Here is a 16,555-nt window from a genome sequence, read left to right as displayed (position 1 = left end):
TTTGGTGTAAAAAATTTGAGTTTTCATGTAAACAGGAATCCTATGTTTTGTTTTGTTTTTTGTTATCCCTGTTATTGCTTCACGCAGTACCTTCGTGGCACCGCGCACGTTGTCTTTTTACGCCACAAAAAACAATTTGCGAGAAAAAAAGAATAAAATGGACAAATATTTGTCTATCTGAAGTTGCGGCGTTTGATTCTTCTCATTACTTGAACTTGTGTAGGTAAGCATAAAAACGAGCACGACACTGAGTGTCTGCTGCAAGATATCTTTATTGACAGAGTCACAACATGTTCATCATGTGATGGCACCATGAATTGGCAACAAGAAAATCATATTATATGATAACTCTTGCTGCACCACGTTGATTCTCTGCTCACTCTTCAGCATCCTTGATCTGCAATGATAGTGGTGTGGAGGAGGGGAGGGGGGGATAAGAAAGCAGACTGATTTTGAGATGGACTCGGGTTAGGGAGTTTGACTTTGACAAGGCCATTTGTTATTACCTTAACAATTTCACGGCTTTTTGCCCTCAGCTTGTTGACCTGAGACTCAGCAATGTCGGCTCTCTCCTGAGCCTCCTCCATCTCATACTGAACCTTCCTGTACCTGGTCAAGTGAGAGTTGGCCTGCTCCTCCTGAACCAGAGGCCAAAGTTGGGTTATAACGTTGCAAGATCATCCATCGGAGAAGAGGAGAAGAGAATCATCCATCCGGGATACTTACAGCATCCTCTGACTGCCTCTTGTAGACCTTAACCTTCAGCTGCAGCTTGTCCACCAGATCCTGGAGTCTGTGCACATTCTTCTTGTCCTCCTCAGTCTATTGTAATCGACAGTACTCATTTTCAAACCGCCCCTTCAGCAACTCAGCGTGATCTCTCTCGGTCACGCGAGTGACATTTGCATCAGAAGATGATGTTTCGACCAACCTGATAGGTCAGCTCTTTAACTCTTCTCTCATATTTGCGCACACCCTTGATAGCCTCAGCACCGCGCCTTTGCTCAGCATCGACCTCGCTCTCCAATTCACGAACCTTTCGGCGAAAGGGGTTCAGTCAAGCCACCGATCTCTCGCGATGGGACAAAAAAACGTTTTGTTTTTCGGGGGCAACCTACCCGAGCTTCCAGTTTCTGGATCTGCTTCTTGCCACCTTTCAGGGCCAGGCTTTCGGCCTCATCCAGGCGGTGCTGCAGGTCTTTGACCGTCACCTCCAGGTTCTTCTTCATCCTCTCCAAATGAGAGCTGGTGTCCTGCTCCTTCTTCAGCTCCTCTGCCATCATGGCAGCCTACAACACAACCAACCATGAGCTCAACATCGGCTTTTACACTGAGGCGAATGACGGAATGCATTAAAACTCACGTCCGTGATGGCCTTCTTGGCCTTTTCATCGGCATTTCTTGATTCCTGCACAGCGTCCTCCACTTCGCCCTGGATTTGGACAAGTTCGGCTTCCAGCTTCTTCTTGGTGTTGATCAGGCTGGTGTTCTGAATGTAGAGTTGGAATTGCGTAAGAGTCGGTATCCGGTTATTTTATCCTGTCCAGCACGGTTTCAACGTTGGCTTGTATTTATGACATATTTACCTGAGAGTGCAGGAGTGTCACACGCTCACTGGCATCAACCAGCTCAGCTTCAGCCACTTTGCGGCTTCTGTCCGTCTGCTCCAAAGCAACACGCAGCTCCTCGATCTCAGACACCATCAGGTTGTTCCTGCGCTCCACCATGGCGACCTGCTCTCTCATTTCTTCCTGACCTCTTAATGCCTCATCAAGGTGCAGTTGAGCATCCTGAATGAATGTTGGCAAAAAACAAAACAAAACTGGTTCACTCATGGTGCAACACGAACACTTCCATTGTTAACCATGAATTTAAAAAAAAAAAAAGGATCTACAGACCTTGAGTTGTCCCTGGACATTCCTCAGCTGTTTCTGGGCTTCAGCTGCCTGGCGGTTGGCGTGGCTGAGCTGAATCTCCATCTCATTCAGGTCTCCCTCCATCTTCTTCTTGAGTCTCAGGGCATCGTTCCTGCTCCTGATTTCGGCATCCAAAGCGGTCTGCATGGACTCGATCACGCGCTGGCTGTTCCTCTTGATCTGCTCCATCTCCTCATCCTTCTCCGCAAGTTTTCTGTCGACCTCGCCCTTAACTTGGGTCAGTTCGAGCTGAATGCGAAGAATCTTGGACTCCTCGTGCTCGAGTGTTGCCTTGACGAAAACAATCAAACAAAACGAGTTTTTGATGTTGTTCCTGTTTTTTATTTTTATTTTTTTTGGGGGGGGGGATATACATCTTTTGATTTCGCTGAACCATACCTCTGCCTCTTCAAGAGAGGCCTGCAGTTCACACTTCTCTGTCTCCACGAGCTTTTTGCTTTTCTCAAGTTCGTGAATGATTTTTCCACTCTGGCCGATTTGTTCTGTGAGGTCTGAGATCTCCTCTGGAAAATAAAGCATGATAACACCAGACATTTAAAAACATATATATTTAATTCTATTTGCTGAGATTCCTGTTAAAATGTCTGCACCTCGTAGTGATCGTACTAAAATGATTAATTACGATTAGTACTTATATTGCTGGGGCGTGTTCATGGGAGGGGGCGCACCCTCTTTTAATCTTAGCAGCTTTGTAAGAAAAAAAGAGTGGCGTGTCCAGTAAAGCAAGATGAGAAAATACTGGAAAAAAAGTATTCTAATAATGTCAGGAGAAGATTCTGGCTCACGTTGCAGATTTTTGTTCTCCCTCTTGAGGGTCTCCAGATGGTCCAGAGTTTCTTCATATGAATTCTTCATCTTGAACATTTCAGTGCTGAGAGAGCGGGCCTCCTTCTGAGCTCCCTCCAGTTCGGCCTGGCTCTCCTCATATTTCTGCTTCCACTCGGCAAGAACCTAAAAAGGTTCAGAAGTCACGTTTATTAATCATTTGTTTGGACGGGCATCAATCATAATCGAAACAGACCTTGTCAAAGTTCCTCTGCTTCTTATCGAGGGCGGCAGCCAGAGCGTTGGCTCTCTCCACGTCGATCATCAGATCTTCCACTTCACAATTAAGTCTCTGTTTGGTCTTCTCAAGAGAGGCACATTTGGCGTTCACTGCCTCGATGGACTCCTCCGCGTCCTGGAGACGCTGGGCAAGCTTTTTCCTGTTGAAAGCGTTTCATGAAAATATCGCCAGAATGAAGCGTTGACCGGCGACGGTGCGGTTGTCGTGACGTACTTGGCCTCCTCCAGCTCTTCAGTGCGCTGAATAGCGTCCGTCTCATATTTGGTTCTCCACTGAGCCACCTCACTGTTGGCCTTGGACAAAGCTCTCTGGAGCTCTGCCTTAGCCTCCAGTTCCTCCTCATACTGTTCTCGGAGCAGGTCGCAGTCGTGACGGGAGGACTGGACGGCGTGGGCCAGGGCGTTCTTGGACTTTTGAAACGAAGACGTTTTCATCAATGTCAGAAAGTGCAGTGTGACTCGAGTAAAGTGGAGCAGAAAGGCTTTGATCAAAACGATCCCATACTTTCACTTCCTCTTCAACGTGCCTCTTGAGCTCTTCAATCTGCTGGATGCTAGCCTGCTTGCTCCTTGTCAGCTGAGAGACGAGGGCCTCTTTCTCCTCCAGCTGCCGACTGATTTCACCTAGGAGGAAAACATAGTTTTTCATCTGCCCGATATCCTTGAAGCCAAAATTTGCGTGGACGAATAGAACGGGAGTTGCCTCTCACCATGTTCCGTTTGCAGTCTTGCCCTATGCAAACCAACATCATTGAGCTGTCTCACGTGTTCGTCATTTTTGGACTTGAGCTCGCTCAGTTGATCCTCGAGTGAACGGCATATTTTCTCCAGATTAATCTGAAATGAGATTTGACAGGAAACATGATAAACTGAGGAGTCACTGACAAATTAAAATCATGGGTGCGTATGTTGGATGTTGAGCGGGCTGCCGTGAACTCAACGTTGGCGGTTAACCTTTGATTTGGAGATGGCCTCCATGTTGCTGCTGAGGTCGTCGATCTCCATCTTGTATTCGCTCTTCTCCTTCTCCAGCTTCTGTTTGACCCGCTGAAGGTTATCGATCTGCTCCCCGAGCTCGGCCACGCTGTCGGCCTGCTTCTTGCGCAGAGCCGCGGCGGTGGCCTCGTGCTGCAGGGTGGACTCTTCCAGGTCGCGGCGCAGCCTCTGGAACTCGGCCTCGCGCTTCTTGTTCATCTCAATCTGGACCGAGGTGGCTCCGCCGGCCTCTTCCAGTCGCTCGCTGATCTCCTCGAGTTCCCTTGAGAGATCAGACCTCTGCTTCTCCACCTTGGCGCGAGCAGCCCGCTCGGCTTCAATCTCCTCCTCCAGCTCCTCAATACGGGCCTGTTATTCGCAGTCAGAAAATGATAAAGCGGTGCACTGAAGTCAGGGGACGTTTGCCACCGCAACGGTGAGTTTCGCATTCCATTCACCAACCTGAAGCTCTTTGATCTTCTTTTGATGCTGAACACTGAGGGCTTGTTCGTCCTCAATCTTGCTCAGAAGCTGGCTTGATTCAAAGTCCTTCCTATTTAAATAACAAATGCAATGTCATCAGTTCATTGTTTTTCTTAATCCGGATTTAGGGAAAGCACATCGGCAACTGTAGATTGAAAGAGGATTGTCATCATCACAATTATGGCATTTTGCAAAATCATCGAAAATGAAAGTTTAGTCGCCAGTGGGATGTGACCTATTTCCCTTACTTCTTGATTTTCTCATCAGCCTGCTGCTTCTCATTTTCCAGATCCATGATGGTCTCGTGGGCCAGCTTCAGATCTCCTTCCAGCTTCCTCTTGGATCGCTCGAGATCCATGCGGAGCTTCTTTTCTTGCTCCAGGGATCCTTCGAGCTGTTTTGGAAGATTATTGTGATTATTGTCACTGTCGTAAATAGTTGATGTTTTATTTGGAGTAAATCTGTCATGACTCACATCATCCACTTGCTGCTCCAGCTTGGTCTTGGCCTTTGTCAGAGTGTTGACTTTGTCTTCCTCTGCCTGAAGGTCATCCAGGGTCTGCTGATGGGCCTCTTGGAGGGCTTTCTTCTCTTTGCTCAACTTGGCAATGGACTCATCCAGAGTGGCCATCTCCTCAGTCAGGTTTTTGACCTGGACAATTTCATGTTGAAATGAATTCCCTGTCCTGTAATGAATTGTCAAGGGCAGAAGATTGCAAAGAGCAAACCTTGTTCTCGGTGGCGTGTTTCTCCTTCTCAACTTTAGCCAGGGTAAGCTCCAGGTCATCGATGTCTTTCTTCAACTCGGAGCACTCGTCCTCCAGCTTCCTCTTCTTGGCTGTGAGTTCAGCGTTCACCTCCTCCTCATCCTCCAGCCTCTCGGAAGCCTCTTTGACCTTCGCCTCAAGCTGGATTTTAGCTTTGATGAGCCCCTCGCACCTTTCCTCCGCATCAGCAAGGGTTTCGCTGTCCTGGAGTCACAATGAAATCAAATGTAAACGATAATCGTTTCTATCCTCTATGAACGCATCTCCTCCTGGTTCACATACAGCCTGAATCTGGAGCTGCAAGTCGTTCTTCTCCTGCAGGAGGGAAACCATCTTCTCCTCCAGTTCCTTCTTCTTGGCCAAAGCCTTGGAGAGGTCCTCTTTGGTTTTTTCAAAGTCCTCTTTCATTTGGGCCATCTCCTTTTCAGCTTCCGCACTCTTCAGCATCGGCTTAATCTTGAAGTAGAGCTTCATCCACGGCCAATGTTTGACGTTGGTGAATGAGCGGATGTTGTACTGGATGGAGTAGATGGCCTCTCTGAGAACAGCGAGAAAACACAAATCAGTGGTTGAATTAAGCTCGGGAATAAAGCCATTGACTTGTCGATGCCACCAATAATCGATTCGTCTTGTACCTCCTCTGCATCATCTTCACAAACTCCTTCCTCATGACGTAACCTCTGCAGAGAGCCTGCGTCATGGTCACCAGGATGGCAAGTTTTTCATCTCGCATCTCCTCAAGTGTACCCAGCAGGCCGGCTTTGAAGAACACCTGAAAGACAGTGGCCACGCAGTCAAGGAGGTGTTGGGGCGCTGTGTTGAGAGGTTCACCTTTAGCCCAGATCCACAAATTACCTTCGTGTGTCCAAATTTGTACTGAGTCTGGTCAACATCAATGGAGCTCAAGAGTTTCTCTGACGCTTTTTTGTTGTCGATGAATTGTCCGTCGGGAATCACACTGGCATTCAACACTTTGTATCTGAGTCAAGGGATGACGATGGTTATTTCTGGAAATGGATGAAGTCCCGCGAATGCTTTCTGATATGGATTGTTACCTCTGCTTAAAGTCACCATATAGGATTCTGCTGGGGAATCCCTTTCTGCAAATTCTGATACCCTCCAGCACACCATTACATCTCAGCTGATGGATGACCAGCTGGTTCTCCATCAAACCTTGGAAAATTAATTCAGTTCAGTTGAATATTTGTGATCGGACGGTCGTCCGAGATGTGATCGCCATGTTAGAGATCCTGTACCTGGAGTCTTGCTTTCATTTGGAATCAAACAACGCACGAAATGAGGATGGGTGCTTCTTAAGTTGGTCATCAGCTTGCCCAAATTCTCCTGAAATGTGAAACAAGTCGTCATGTACAAATAGTGGAAGACGTAGTATTTCGTTTTTTGGGGTGTGGGGGTGTAACACTAACTCTGAAAAGAGCTGACACAGTCTGGAAAGAACCACCCTTCTTCTTGCCCTTTTTGGGACCGGCGTCTGCAGGAATGGGAACATGTCATGACATAAGTTTTTATGACGCCCATTCTCAAAATCCATGCAAGTCTACCAGTGCATTGTAAAAAAAGAAAGCAGAAACACAACAAGGACAGTTTGATGACATGGGACTTTACCTTCAGCTCCGCCGTGCATGGCATAGAGGTGAGCCAAAAGCTTCACAGAAGACTTCTGGTAGAGCTGAACGACAGAGTCATTCAGGGGGTCCTTATTCTTGTCCAGCCAGCCGTTGACGTTGTAGTCGACAGTGCCGGCGTAGTGAACAAGGGCGAAGTGGGCCTCGGCTTTGCCTTTGGCTGGCTTTGGCTTCTGGAAGGGGGCACTTTTGCCAATATGCTGGTCGAACAGTTTGTTCTTGAAGGTTATGTCTGAAGCCTTGGGGAACATGCACTCCTCTTCAAGGATGGAGAAGATGCCCATCGGCTGCAATGACATTGGTCGATGGCTGTTATATCAAGCTATTTATTTCAAAGTGAAGACGTTTTTCTTGTCTACCTTCTCAATGAGCTCAATACAGGCAGCCAAGTCCATGCCGAAGTCAATGAACTCCCACTCGATTCCTTCTTTCTTGTACTCCTCTTGTTCCAGGACGAACATGTGGTGGTTGAAAAACTGTTGCAGTTTTTCATTGGTGAAGTTGATGCAAAGCTGCTCCAAGCTGTTGAACTAAAAAGGAGATGCAAAGAAAATGTTTAGGGTTTTGTTTTTTGTTTTCCTGCTAGTGGAGTTGTGAGAGCAGTCTGCGCTTATCTGGTGTGAACTTACATCAAAGATTTCAAATCCAGCAATGTCCAAGACACCAATGAAGAAGCTTCTGGCCTGCTTGGTGTCCAGCATCTCATTGATTCTGACCACCATCCACAAGAACATTTTCTCATAGACTGATTTGCTCAGGGCTGCGACTGAATTGTGAACCTTAAATGAGAAGGGAAAGAGTATACATGTGAAGTTGTCATTGGAATGGGTAATGTAAAATTTTGTTTTGTTTTGCCCTTATACCTGTGGCACAGTCTGGCCCTTTGTCACATATTCATTCCCGACCTTCACTCTGGGAAAGCACAGAGCTTTGAGCAAGTCAGCAGAGTTCAGACCCATGAGGTAGGCGATTTTATCTGCCACTGAAAGTGAAGAGCAATAATTTTTTAAAATGTATATTGAAAGAAACGGTTTGCTTTTGCAATGGGCGGTCCTATAGTTCTTACCCTCTGTGCCGTCAGGCTCAGCCTGCTCCTCCCTTTGCTTCTGCTTGAACTTCATGTTGCCGTGGTGCATGACAGCGCCGGTGAGCTTGAACATTGCTGCCTTTTCATCTCCGCTGAATCCCAAGATGTCAATGGCAGTCTGGAAAGAAATCGCATACGATTTGGATACAAGCGCTTGACAAATTTGGATCTAAGGGCCATTTACATTCAAGCTCACCCACAACATAACGTAACATCTATCAATTGGAACGCAATCTTACACAGTGACTCGGACATCGAATTACTCTTTGGTACTCCGGAGTGAGTGAAATTGTCGATTGTCCCATTCATGAACCACACAAACACCCAAACAAATGCATGAAGAGTGACTCTTACATCAGTTGCGATGAATTCTTCAACGTCATTAATACTCTTGACGGTGATTTCACCTTGACTGACCATTGGGTAGTCATATGGATTTGTGGTGATCAGGAGTGACTCTGTAAGACGCGCGCATGTTAATGTGTGCAGGAATAGACCCAACGGCAGCAAAGTAGATATATTATCCACTAATCCGCACCCAAAAGATCGGGTTTGTGGCCAGTCATGAGTTGATAGAAGATGTGGTAGCTCCTCTCAGCAGACAGCTGGAAAGTCACACGAGACTTCTCCAGCAGGTCTGTATAGATTTAGGTCGAAAAGGAAAGTTATTCGCAACAGCACGTGAAGTTGACAGTGCAGAGGGAGTTTTCAATCATGTCGCTTACATGTCTCAATATCGGCTGAAGCCAGCTTGCCGGTGTGTCCAAAATGAATCCTGATGAATTTACCCTACGCAGAGACCAATTGGCATTTTCATTAAATCAGATATGATCAGTGATATTGTGATTTAGCGATTTCTTTTTTGTATTAAATGCATATTCAAAAAAGAAAAGAAAAAAAAACTTACAAATCGCGATGAATTGTCATTCCTCACGGTCTTGGCATTACCGTAGGCTTCCAGCAAGGGGTTAGCCGCAATGATTTGATCTTCAAGTGAGCCCTAGAGAACAAACGACAGTTGGCGGTCACCCACAAAAAACCCAGTGACTGCTTTTGAGTGTCACGTTTCAGTGGAAATGGATTCATCAGTCTTCACCTGCATTTTGCCAGAAACTTGCTCTTGCTTCTTCCCTCCAGCCACTGCGATTGTCGCAAAGTACTGGATGACACGTTTGGTGTTCACAGTCTTTCCTGCACCGGATTCTCCACTGGGTTACAAAACGGATTCAAAGGCATTTCATTAAAAAGGGTCAAGGGTAGAACACGTCGCTGCCACGCATATAAAATGACACTTACGTAATCAGGATGGACTGGTTTTCCTTATCTGTAAAGATATAAAAAAAAAGTTTGTCTCGCTCCTGTGATGGCCTCTTCAAGTCAAAGTTAAGTTTTTTTTTGTGTGTGTGTTTTGACAAACAGTCTCCTTCTATTACTGTGAAGTGCAGTGTTGTAAAGACGCATCGACTGTGTTCAGTGTTATTAAGTTAACCGCGCCAGGCATGGGCAAATGTAACAAAGAGGCGGGGCCAACAAGTAAACATTGTATGCTCACTAATCCATCCAAAAGAAGTTTTTTTTTCTTTTTTCAAAGTACTGTACCTTGGAGCATGAACTGATAGGCGTTGTCTGAGATGGAGAAGATGTGGGGTGGAGCCTCAATCCTCTTTTTGCCTCTGTATCCTTCCACAACCATTGCGTCGTACACTGGGAGCCATTTGTAGGGGTTGACGGTGACGCAGAACAACCCAGAATAGGTCTAAAAAAAAAGGAACAAGTTCAACAATGATGAACGTCGATCAACAATTTGGATCCATTGTCTCTTTTGGAACGGCACATACGTAGATCATCCATGCTGCGTAGCGCTCTTTGAGGTTATACAGCACAGAAGGCTCGCTGAGGTGGGTCATCATGGCCATGTCCTCAATCTTGTCAAACTTGGGCGGATTCATGGGGAAGATGTCATCATCTTTGACGGTCAGACTCTGTCACAGAACAAGAAAAGAAAAAAAAAACATGAATGAATGATATGAAGACTATACAAATATTTATTTATTTATTTTTAGTCAACCGTCTGTTTACCTTTCCACCCTTGATTTCTACCGTGGCTTTGCCTCCCTCCTTTTTCACCAATTTGCCCTTCACATACATCTCGGTGGGTTCGGCCACAAAGTAGGCCGTTTTGGCGTCAAAAGGCATATTTTGAGCTTCAATTCGCTCACGTTCTGGCTTGCGGAGGAAGGCGGCCGCCTTGCCGAAGCATTCCATCTCCGGGTCGCTCATGATGACCTTTTACTGCAAGGAATTAGACAAAAATAATCAATCATTTTGGTCAACAAAGTAGTGAGTTAGGTCAGATGTTTGACAATGAATTTTGTTATTCAAGGAACACAGCAGGAATCTTGAATTCGTTAACATAACAGTCATCGATCTAGTAAAAATTTCCTTGAAAACCATGGTAGGATTATGCCCATAGTACACGTATGCAGATTATTATGCTAATTTATACTCCTAATGTGTCGCTAATTTACCTTTGAGGACACCACCACGTATGAAGAAATTCTGGGAGGCTTCAGAGCACACTGTCCAAAAAAAAAAAAAAATACAAGTCAAATGAGGCTCACAAAGCCTTTCATAATACTCAGTCCAAAGATTTTTTTTGAAGGAAACAATCATTTATTCCCAAATCTTTTATCTTAAACTCATATTTTATTCTTCCCCCACTTAACAGAATTATTTACTGGAGACAAATGGCAACAGGAAGTTGGTAATTCCCGTAAGATAATAACTGTAGCTTAGCATTTGGAGCAACCTACCTTCGATGGACGTCCGTCATGAATGGATTCTTACGCTGCCTTTTATACTGTTGGACACGATGCCAACACATGCACCGTGCTCTATTTGGTCATGTTGCTTGACATGTGACTTGAGGAGTCCTTCTTACCTCTTGCTGCCGTACGAAATATTTATATATCGTCCTTGTTGTATCCCGTGTCAGAATTTGAATTTAAACTAGTTGCAATATATAAATGATGTAATATACTCTGTCGTTCATTGTATAGCTTTCTCAAGAATGGGTTGCACTTGTGTCCTGTTAAGAGGGGGCGTTTTTTTCAAGTATCATATTGTTCATTTTGGGGGGGGGGGGGGGATGCAACGCATGTAAATGGCGTTAATTCTAAAACATTCTCGGTGAAAACTGCTGTGTCTGCAACTCAACTATACAAATATGGAGTGTGTGTAGATTCTGCTTAAGGTTAACTGAGCAGGTGCAGACAAGCCAAAGGTGTGACTGATCGCTCTGTCTAATGCTCTCTGGCCAGCAGTGGTCTCTTGGTATGCTTCGGAGGAGCTATAAACTATCACCCATATACTGTTTCAGAAATTGTAAAAAAAAAAAAAATAATGAATCTGTGCCATTGAGCTTTGAAAAAAGGGGTGGGGGCAGAGTGGGGGTTGCCAAGGGATTCATTCTCATGACAGTGCCAGCTGCTATTCTCGTTTCTTCCTCTTAAGGGACAGGCAGGGCAGTCACAGACCATCCCTAAATGTACGTCGCTTAGTGACGCATTCCAGTTGCGCTTTCTTGCAGACGAGCGTTTTAGGTTCGATTTTGTCAGCATCAATTTATTTATTTCCACATGCCCGAGGTAAAGGCGACGGGGTCGAAGATGGTCTAACTAAGCCGAGAAGTGGCACACTCAGCCAGCACCATTGAATACGGTGTGGGGACGCACTGGGGTCCGCTGCCATTGGAAAAGGGATCGGCTTACAGCAGTGAAAAACAAGAAGAAATTCTAAAGGGGTTACCCTGAAGATATACTGAGCTTCTGCCTTCAGTAAATATGTGTCACACGACACCCGCTCGGAAATCTTGCGTCTTATTAGGGCAAAACTCAAATATAGCATCGGGCCTGTGTTGATGCTCAAGCCAAAGCCGCATACCCAAGAGGCTTATTGTGTTTTTATGACCTTTTGATCTTCGCCTTACAGTTTCTTTATTTGTCAAGGAGCAACAACTGCGTTGAGGAGAACCAACCAAGGTGTGTGGCGAGAAACATTCCAGTCTGACCATGACTGTCCATCCATTTTGTCTTGAATTTTTAACACAGCGAGTTATTTTGGGACGTGCACTTCTGAGTTTGTATGACTCGCCTGTGCTGTAAGTATGAATGTCAACTCATATGTTTGGCGGTCCCTTTTTGTCAAGTCTTTTTTTTTTGGTCATTCAGTTGCCCCCCCCCCCCTTTTTTAATGAATTTGGGCAATCAGTGAGAAACTTTTCAATATTTATTAAAAAAAAAAAAAGAATAAATAAACCAGACAATCCACGTTTTGGGCTAATTATTCATCTGATTTCATTGATTCTTGATTTATACAAGTGCGTTGCTAGATATGGACTCTGGCTGAGATGCACATCTTCTGGCGGCTCTCTTAGGATTAGAATGTGAAAAGACGGGAGCTTAAGGGGTGAGGAAGGGTGTGCTCTTACTTGATACTTTGAAGGCTGCTGCTTGATTTAGCTGACAACTGGCCTCATAGTGCGACCGGCTTGTTTAACAGAACACAGATTGCCCCTCATGACAGTTTGATCAAGCAGGTCAGCCAATTGACTTTCACCCCGGAGAATCAAACACCTCATAATGATCACACTAGCAAACGGCTTGGTTTGCTGTCAATCACCGACGATCGGTCTCAGGGTCCTGTTAGAGTAAGACTTTTAGTGGCGGGTGAGTGGCGTCTTTATAAAGGCGGGAGCGGGGCGTCAAATGGCAGAAGTGCAAACACACTTCTAATGTTACCAGCTTGTTATCAAAATGCTGTGGCGCCATAGCATAGCACGTTAACACTTGGTGTGACGCTGTGTTAGGCGCTCACACTTGCTACTGGAAGGAGATTTTTACAGAGCAAACCCGATAATATTTTGAGGACTGTTGGATGGTATATTTCCATTTTGTGTTTTGTTCTTAGCAAAGGCTGCAGTCAATCCTGCAATATCTGAAACAAATAATCACAACTATAAATTTCAATCAGAATTCAAAATTTACATGCATTCTATATCCGCATATATGCAAATTTATCAAGACATAAGCTGTTTCTTTGCCTTGACTTTGAATATGAGCGATGGCTTAATGCTAACACGTTAATGGGAAATTCAATCGTTGGCCTAAAATAGCGTCAATGCTGCGGTATTTCACACTTAAGAGACGGCGATTTGAACAATGGAGCAACACATGTAGACAGCTAATATAACAATGCTCACAGGCATATATTATTTATCCTGAGCATAAAATGATGAATGGTATTGCAGGTGGCAGCTGAGAAATGCTCCGTGTACAGTAAATGTGTTTCTGTATTAGACCACACCCAGATGGCCGAGGCGCGCACACCACAAGGAACAGCTTTTGAAGTGAAGCAACAACAACAAAAAAAAAGCTGCAAAAAACGGCACATTTCTGGACAGTCTTTTTGGTTTTGTTATTACTTTATGTTGTTAAAGTCAGTGCTTCTGAATTATTTTCTGTTAAGTGCATCAATTTGCTTGAAAGGATAGATCAATAAAAAAATGATAGCACCTTGCCACTTACTTTAGTGAATGTAAAATTAGACTATATTCTTGGATGGCAAAAAAAGGGGGGCATCCTGCCCCTCTATTTGAGCACAGTTTTAAGTATAATATTATAAAATGCTGTTTTTCGATATTTTAAAAAAAGAAATTACTGGGTGGGGTCCCGGATGAATGGCATTTCAATTAATTTCAATGGGGAAAGATGATTTGTGGTCATTTAACAATTTAAACCCGTATCTCAAGGTACCACTGTCGTGACACCTAAACTACAGAAAGTACCAGGTGTCCCTGTGGGGTCAGGGTGTCTATTTTTAGAGGACGTTGTGTACTATGAATACTTTTTCCAAGGTAAATACAATTCATTATTCCTCTAAAGAGAAGAGATATTAAAATACTATATATATATATAAAATTAACGCTTTCATGCACCCTTTAACCTTATAACACGGTAAGCCGTACACTGTAGTAACCCCTGTCCCTGAAAGGATTTAATTATTCTAGATACTATTAGAGTCGCTTTCAATCACTCAAAGTTGGGAATCTGTTGCTTTCTTTCATTTTTTTCAAGACACTCAAATTCAAACGAGATTGTTCTTTCCACTCCTTCTCTATGTTCCTCTGTGCTTCCCCACTGCAGGCAGCAGCCCTTGTAAAGTTCACAGTGAACTCTGCAGATGCCCTGTGGGATGCGCACACAGCGTGCGCTCTGGCAAAGATGTCCACTGTGACAAATGGGGGCATCAGATATAGCAGCCTAATCAAATAATTACAACCTCCTAGTAAAGTTGAAAACCACGCATGGACTGTTCGACAAAAACAACTGTCAAATGATTTTATTCTCTTGTGTGTGTGGTTCTGCTCTGTAGCTTTTTATGATTGTAACATTATTAAAGAAAGAAGGCTACAACATTTAACTGTCCTGCGATGTTTAACTGTTTAACTGTCTCACAGCGTCCGTTCTTCTGCAGATAAAAATGTCATTCTTTCGAATATTGTCTCTGTAATTACTGGTAAAGTAAAAATACTTACCACAAAATCACGTAAAAAAAACACACACAGCTAACTCTTTCATTTCATTTCACTTCACATCACTTTCTTCATTGCCAGTAAGCGTTAATCAAGAAATATTGCTTGAATTCTTGATTCTTTAGCATTTTTTATCGATTTAAAAAAAAAGCTAAGCATCTCTACAAACTGCACCTGACAGCAGTCAAGATATTGCTCACAGAATTCACTCTTTAACCTTATCAATCAAAACTGCACATTGTTATCCATCACCGATGACAAACAACTGCAATTTACCTCGTTTTACATCTTGCATCTTCCCCGACGAACTGCAGAAGCCGATGCCCATCTTGTGCCGATCGACACGAGGACACAAAGAAAACATCACTAATTTTACGTACTTTTACTACCACTGCTTAGGACCGAGACGCAATCTGGATAACCAGAACCAAGAATAAGAAGCTTCACAGACTGGACACCTTTCCCGAGGGGTCTGCGGTGCTGAAATAGAGCTGGGGTGAAATTATCAGAAGCCTTCAAATGAATTTATAAACAATTGGAAGAGTAACCACTTGGGCATTTATGAATTATGGACGCTATTTGCGTTAAATCCCGGTAAGATCGTACAGAAAATCCCGACATCTAGAATATCAAATTTTATTGCAACCTAATCGCACCAGATGGGAATATTTATGGTGCCGTTTTGGTGTCATCTTCCTTCGGAGGAGAAAGCACAACAGCATCGTGTACCATAATGGGATCCGAAATTAGCCCCCAACCAAGCTCTTGGCCGCTTTACGCAGAAGGGGGGGATGTCTGAAACAATGTCACTGCCAAATGTCTGTTTGATGAGATAGCGCTTCCTTTCCGTGGTCACAATGAACAATGCAATGCGAACAATGGAAATGCTCTGCTGTCAAATTAAGAACCATTTCGAGCGACACCGTAACATTCTTTTTGCACTTACACTCAAACACATCCAACGTTCCATACAATCATCAATTGGTTTGATTAACAATAAATATTTTTTTTGAAAAAAACGTGACAGAGAGTCTGTTCATACAGTTGCACTTTTTTTTCTGGAGAGGAATTTGGGGTTTTGTTTTCTTTTCAGATGGCTTCCCCACCTCATCATCACAACTGGTGCAATGATGAGGTGGGGATGCCATCCGATACCATTCTTCCAAGACAAGCTCATTGACCTAAACTGGAGAGCTGCTCCTCCTTGATGGCCACAGATAACGGTATAAAAGACCAACGCTCGGGCTCCTCCAAAGCTTTGGACTGATAGGCTGCCAACCAAGGTGAGTGTTTTATTATTCTGTCACAATGAATTTTGGACCGATGATGCCATGAGTTTCATTCAATATTCACAACCTAACACTCATTTGCAATTTTGTCCGATTTGTTCCGTTACAGTACTTGACTATCTGTAGTACACAGCAGCTGCATCACTGCAGGATAAAAGGTGAGATTGCAATGATTTGGTATTTTAGCAAGATATCAGTCATTAACGAAGCCATATTCATCCATTTGTATATTTTATTTTCTTCAAAGAGGCACCATGAGCAGCAAAGACCCAGAAATGGAGTGTTATGGCCCAGCGGCCGTTTTCCTCCGCAAGCCAGAACGTGAGCGAATTGAAGCTCAAAACACTCCATTTGATGCTAAATCAGCCTACTTTGTCGCTGAACCCACCGAGATGTATGTGAAGGGCAAACTGGTGAAAAAGGAGGGAGGCAAAGCCACTGTAGAAATCAAGGGTGGGAAGGTAAACAGACTCAAAAAAAAAAAAGTATCGTCTTCATATCCTCATATTCAGTTCATTCATGTTTTTTTTTTCCCTTTCCTTGTTCTGTGACAGAGTCTGACAGTCAAAGATGATGACATCTTCCCCATGAATCCACCCAAGTTTGACAAAATTGAGGACATGGCCATGATGACCCACCTCAGTGAGCCGGCTGTGCTGTATAACCTGAAAGAGCGCTACGCGGCGTGGATGATCTACGTGAGTCCAAACTATT

The 16,555-nt window shown here is 44.2% G+C and overlaps 2 protein-coding genes across 3 annotated transcripts in view; one reads left to right on the top strand and one right to left on the bottom strand.

The window, feature by feature from the left end:
• Window positions 1-252: 252 nt before the first annotated feature.
• Window positions 253-10,545, bottom strand: LOC127608021 (myosin heavy chain, fast skeletal muscle-like). Its single transcript, XM_052076839.1, has 40 exons — window positions 10,489-10,545; window positions 10,040-10,252; window positions 9,799-9,942; window positions 9,560-9,716; window positions 9,257-9,284; window positions 9,057-9,168; window positions 8,868-8,960; window positions 8,686-8,749; window positions 8,499-8,597; window positions 8,315-8,418; window positions 7,940-8,078; window positions 7,737-7,855; window positions 7,503-7,652; window positions 7,233-7,403; window positions 6,854-7,160; window positions 6,655-6,719; window positions 6,484-6,571; window positions 6,283-6,400; window positions 6,083-6,206; window positions 5,863-5,999; window positions 5,510-5,765; window positions 5,189-5,431; window positions 4,936-5,112; window positions 4,709-4,854; window positions 4,440-4,530; window positions 3,957-4,346; window positions 3,713-3,839; window positions 3,508-3,626; window positions 3,217-3,413; window positions 2,959-3,142; window positions 2,723-2,888; window positions 2,316-2,440; window positions 1,899-2,207; window positions 1,587-1,790; window positions 1,364-1,489; window positions 1,119-1,289; window positions 932-1,036; window positions 727-822; window positions 507-638; window positions 253-397 (listed from the first exon to the last, which is right to left on the bottom strand). Exons 2-40 carry the CDS (start codon window positions 10,238-10,240, stop codon window positions 377-379), a joined length of 5,805 nt encoding a protein of 1,934 aa, XP_051932799.1. The 5' UTR covers window positions 10,241-10,252; window positions 10,489-10,545; the 3' UTR covers window positions 253-376.
• Window positions 10,546-15,734: 5,189 nt separating this feature from the next.
• Window positions 15,735-16,555, top strand: part of LOC127608020 (myosin heavy chain, fast skeletal muscle-like) — a 28,322-nt gene continuing 27,501 nt past the window's right edge. For both annotated transcript variants that reach the window (XM_052076838.1, XM_052076837.1), the window contains exons 1-4: window positions 15,735-15,835; window positions 15,951-15,999; window positions 16,089-16,302; window positions 16,396-16,539. In XM_052076838.1, coding sequence (XP_051932798.1) covers window positions 16,096-16,302; window positions 16,396-16,539 — 351 coding nt within the window. In that variant the 5' untranslated portion in view covers window positions 15,735-15,835; window positions 15,951-15,999; window positions 16,089-16,095. The remainder of the gene's footprint in view (window positions 15,836-15,950; window positions 16,000-16,088; window positions 16,303-16,395; window positions 16,540-16,555) is intronic.

Source organism: Hippocampus zosterae, chromosome 9, assembly GCF_025434085.1.
Source record: "Hippocampus zosterae strain Florida chromosome 9, ASM2543408v3, whole genome shotgun sequence".
NCBI classification, from domain to species: Eukaryota; Metazoa; Chordata; class Actinopteri; order Syngnathiformes; family Syngnathidae; genus Hippocampus; species Hippocampus zosterae.
The sequence above is the reverse complement of the archived record's forward strand: the minus strand, read 5'-3'. Positions and strand labels throughout refer to the sequence as shown.

Bases quoted from the DNA above. Each gene is read 5' to 3' on its own strand.
- LOC127608021 (XM_052076839.1), bottom strand. From the start codon at position 10,240: ATGAGCGACCCGGAGATGGAATGCTTCGGCAAGGCGGCCGCCTTCCTC. The intron at 5,432-5,509 runs GTATGTGAACCA...TTGTGACTCCAG, and splicing joins TGCAGCTCCAGATTCAGGCT to GACAGCGAAACCCTTGCTGA. The intron at 639-726 runs GTAAGTATCCCG...CCTCTGGTTCAG, and splicing joins AGAGGCAGTCAGAGGATGCT to GAGGAGCAGGCCAACTCTCA.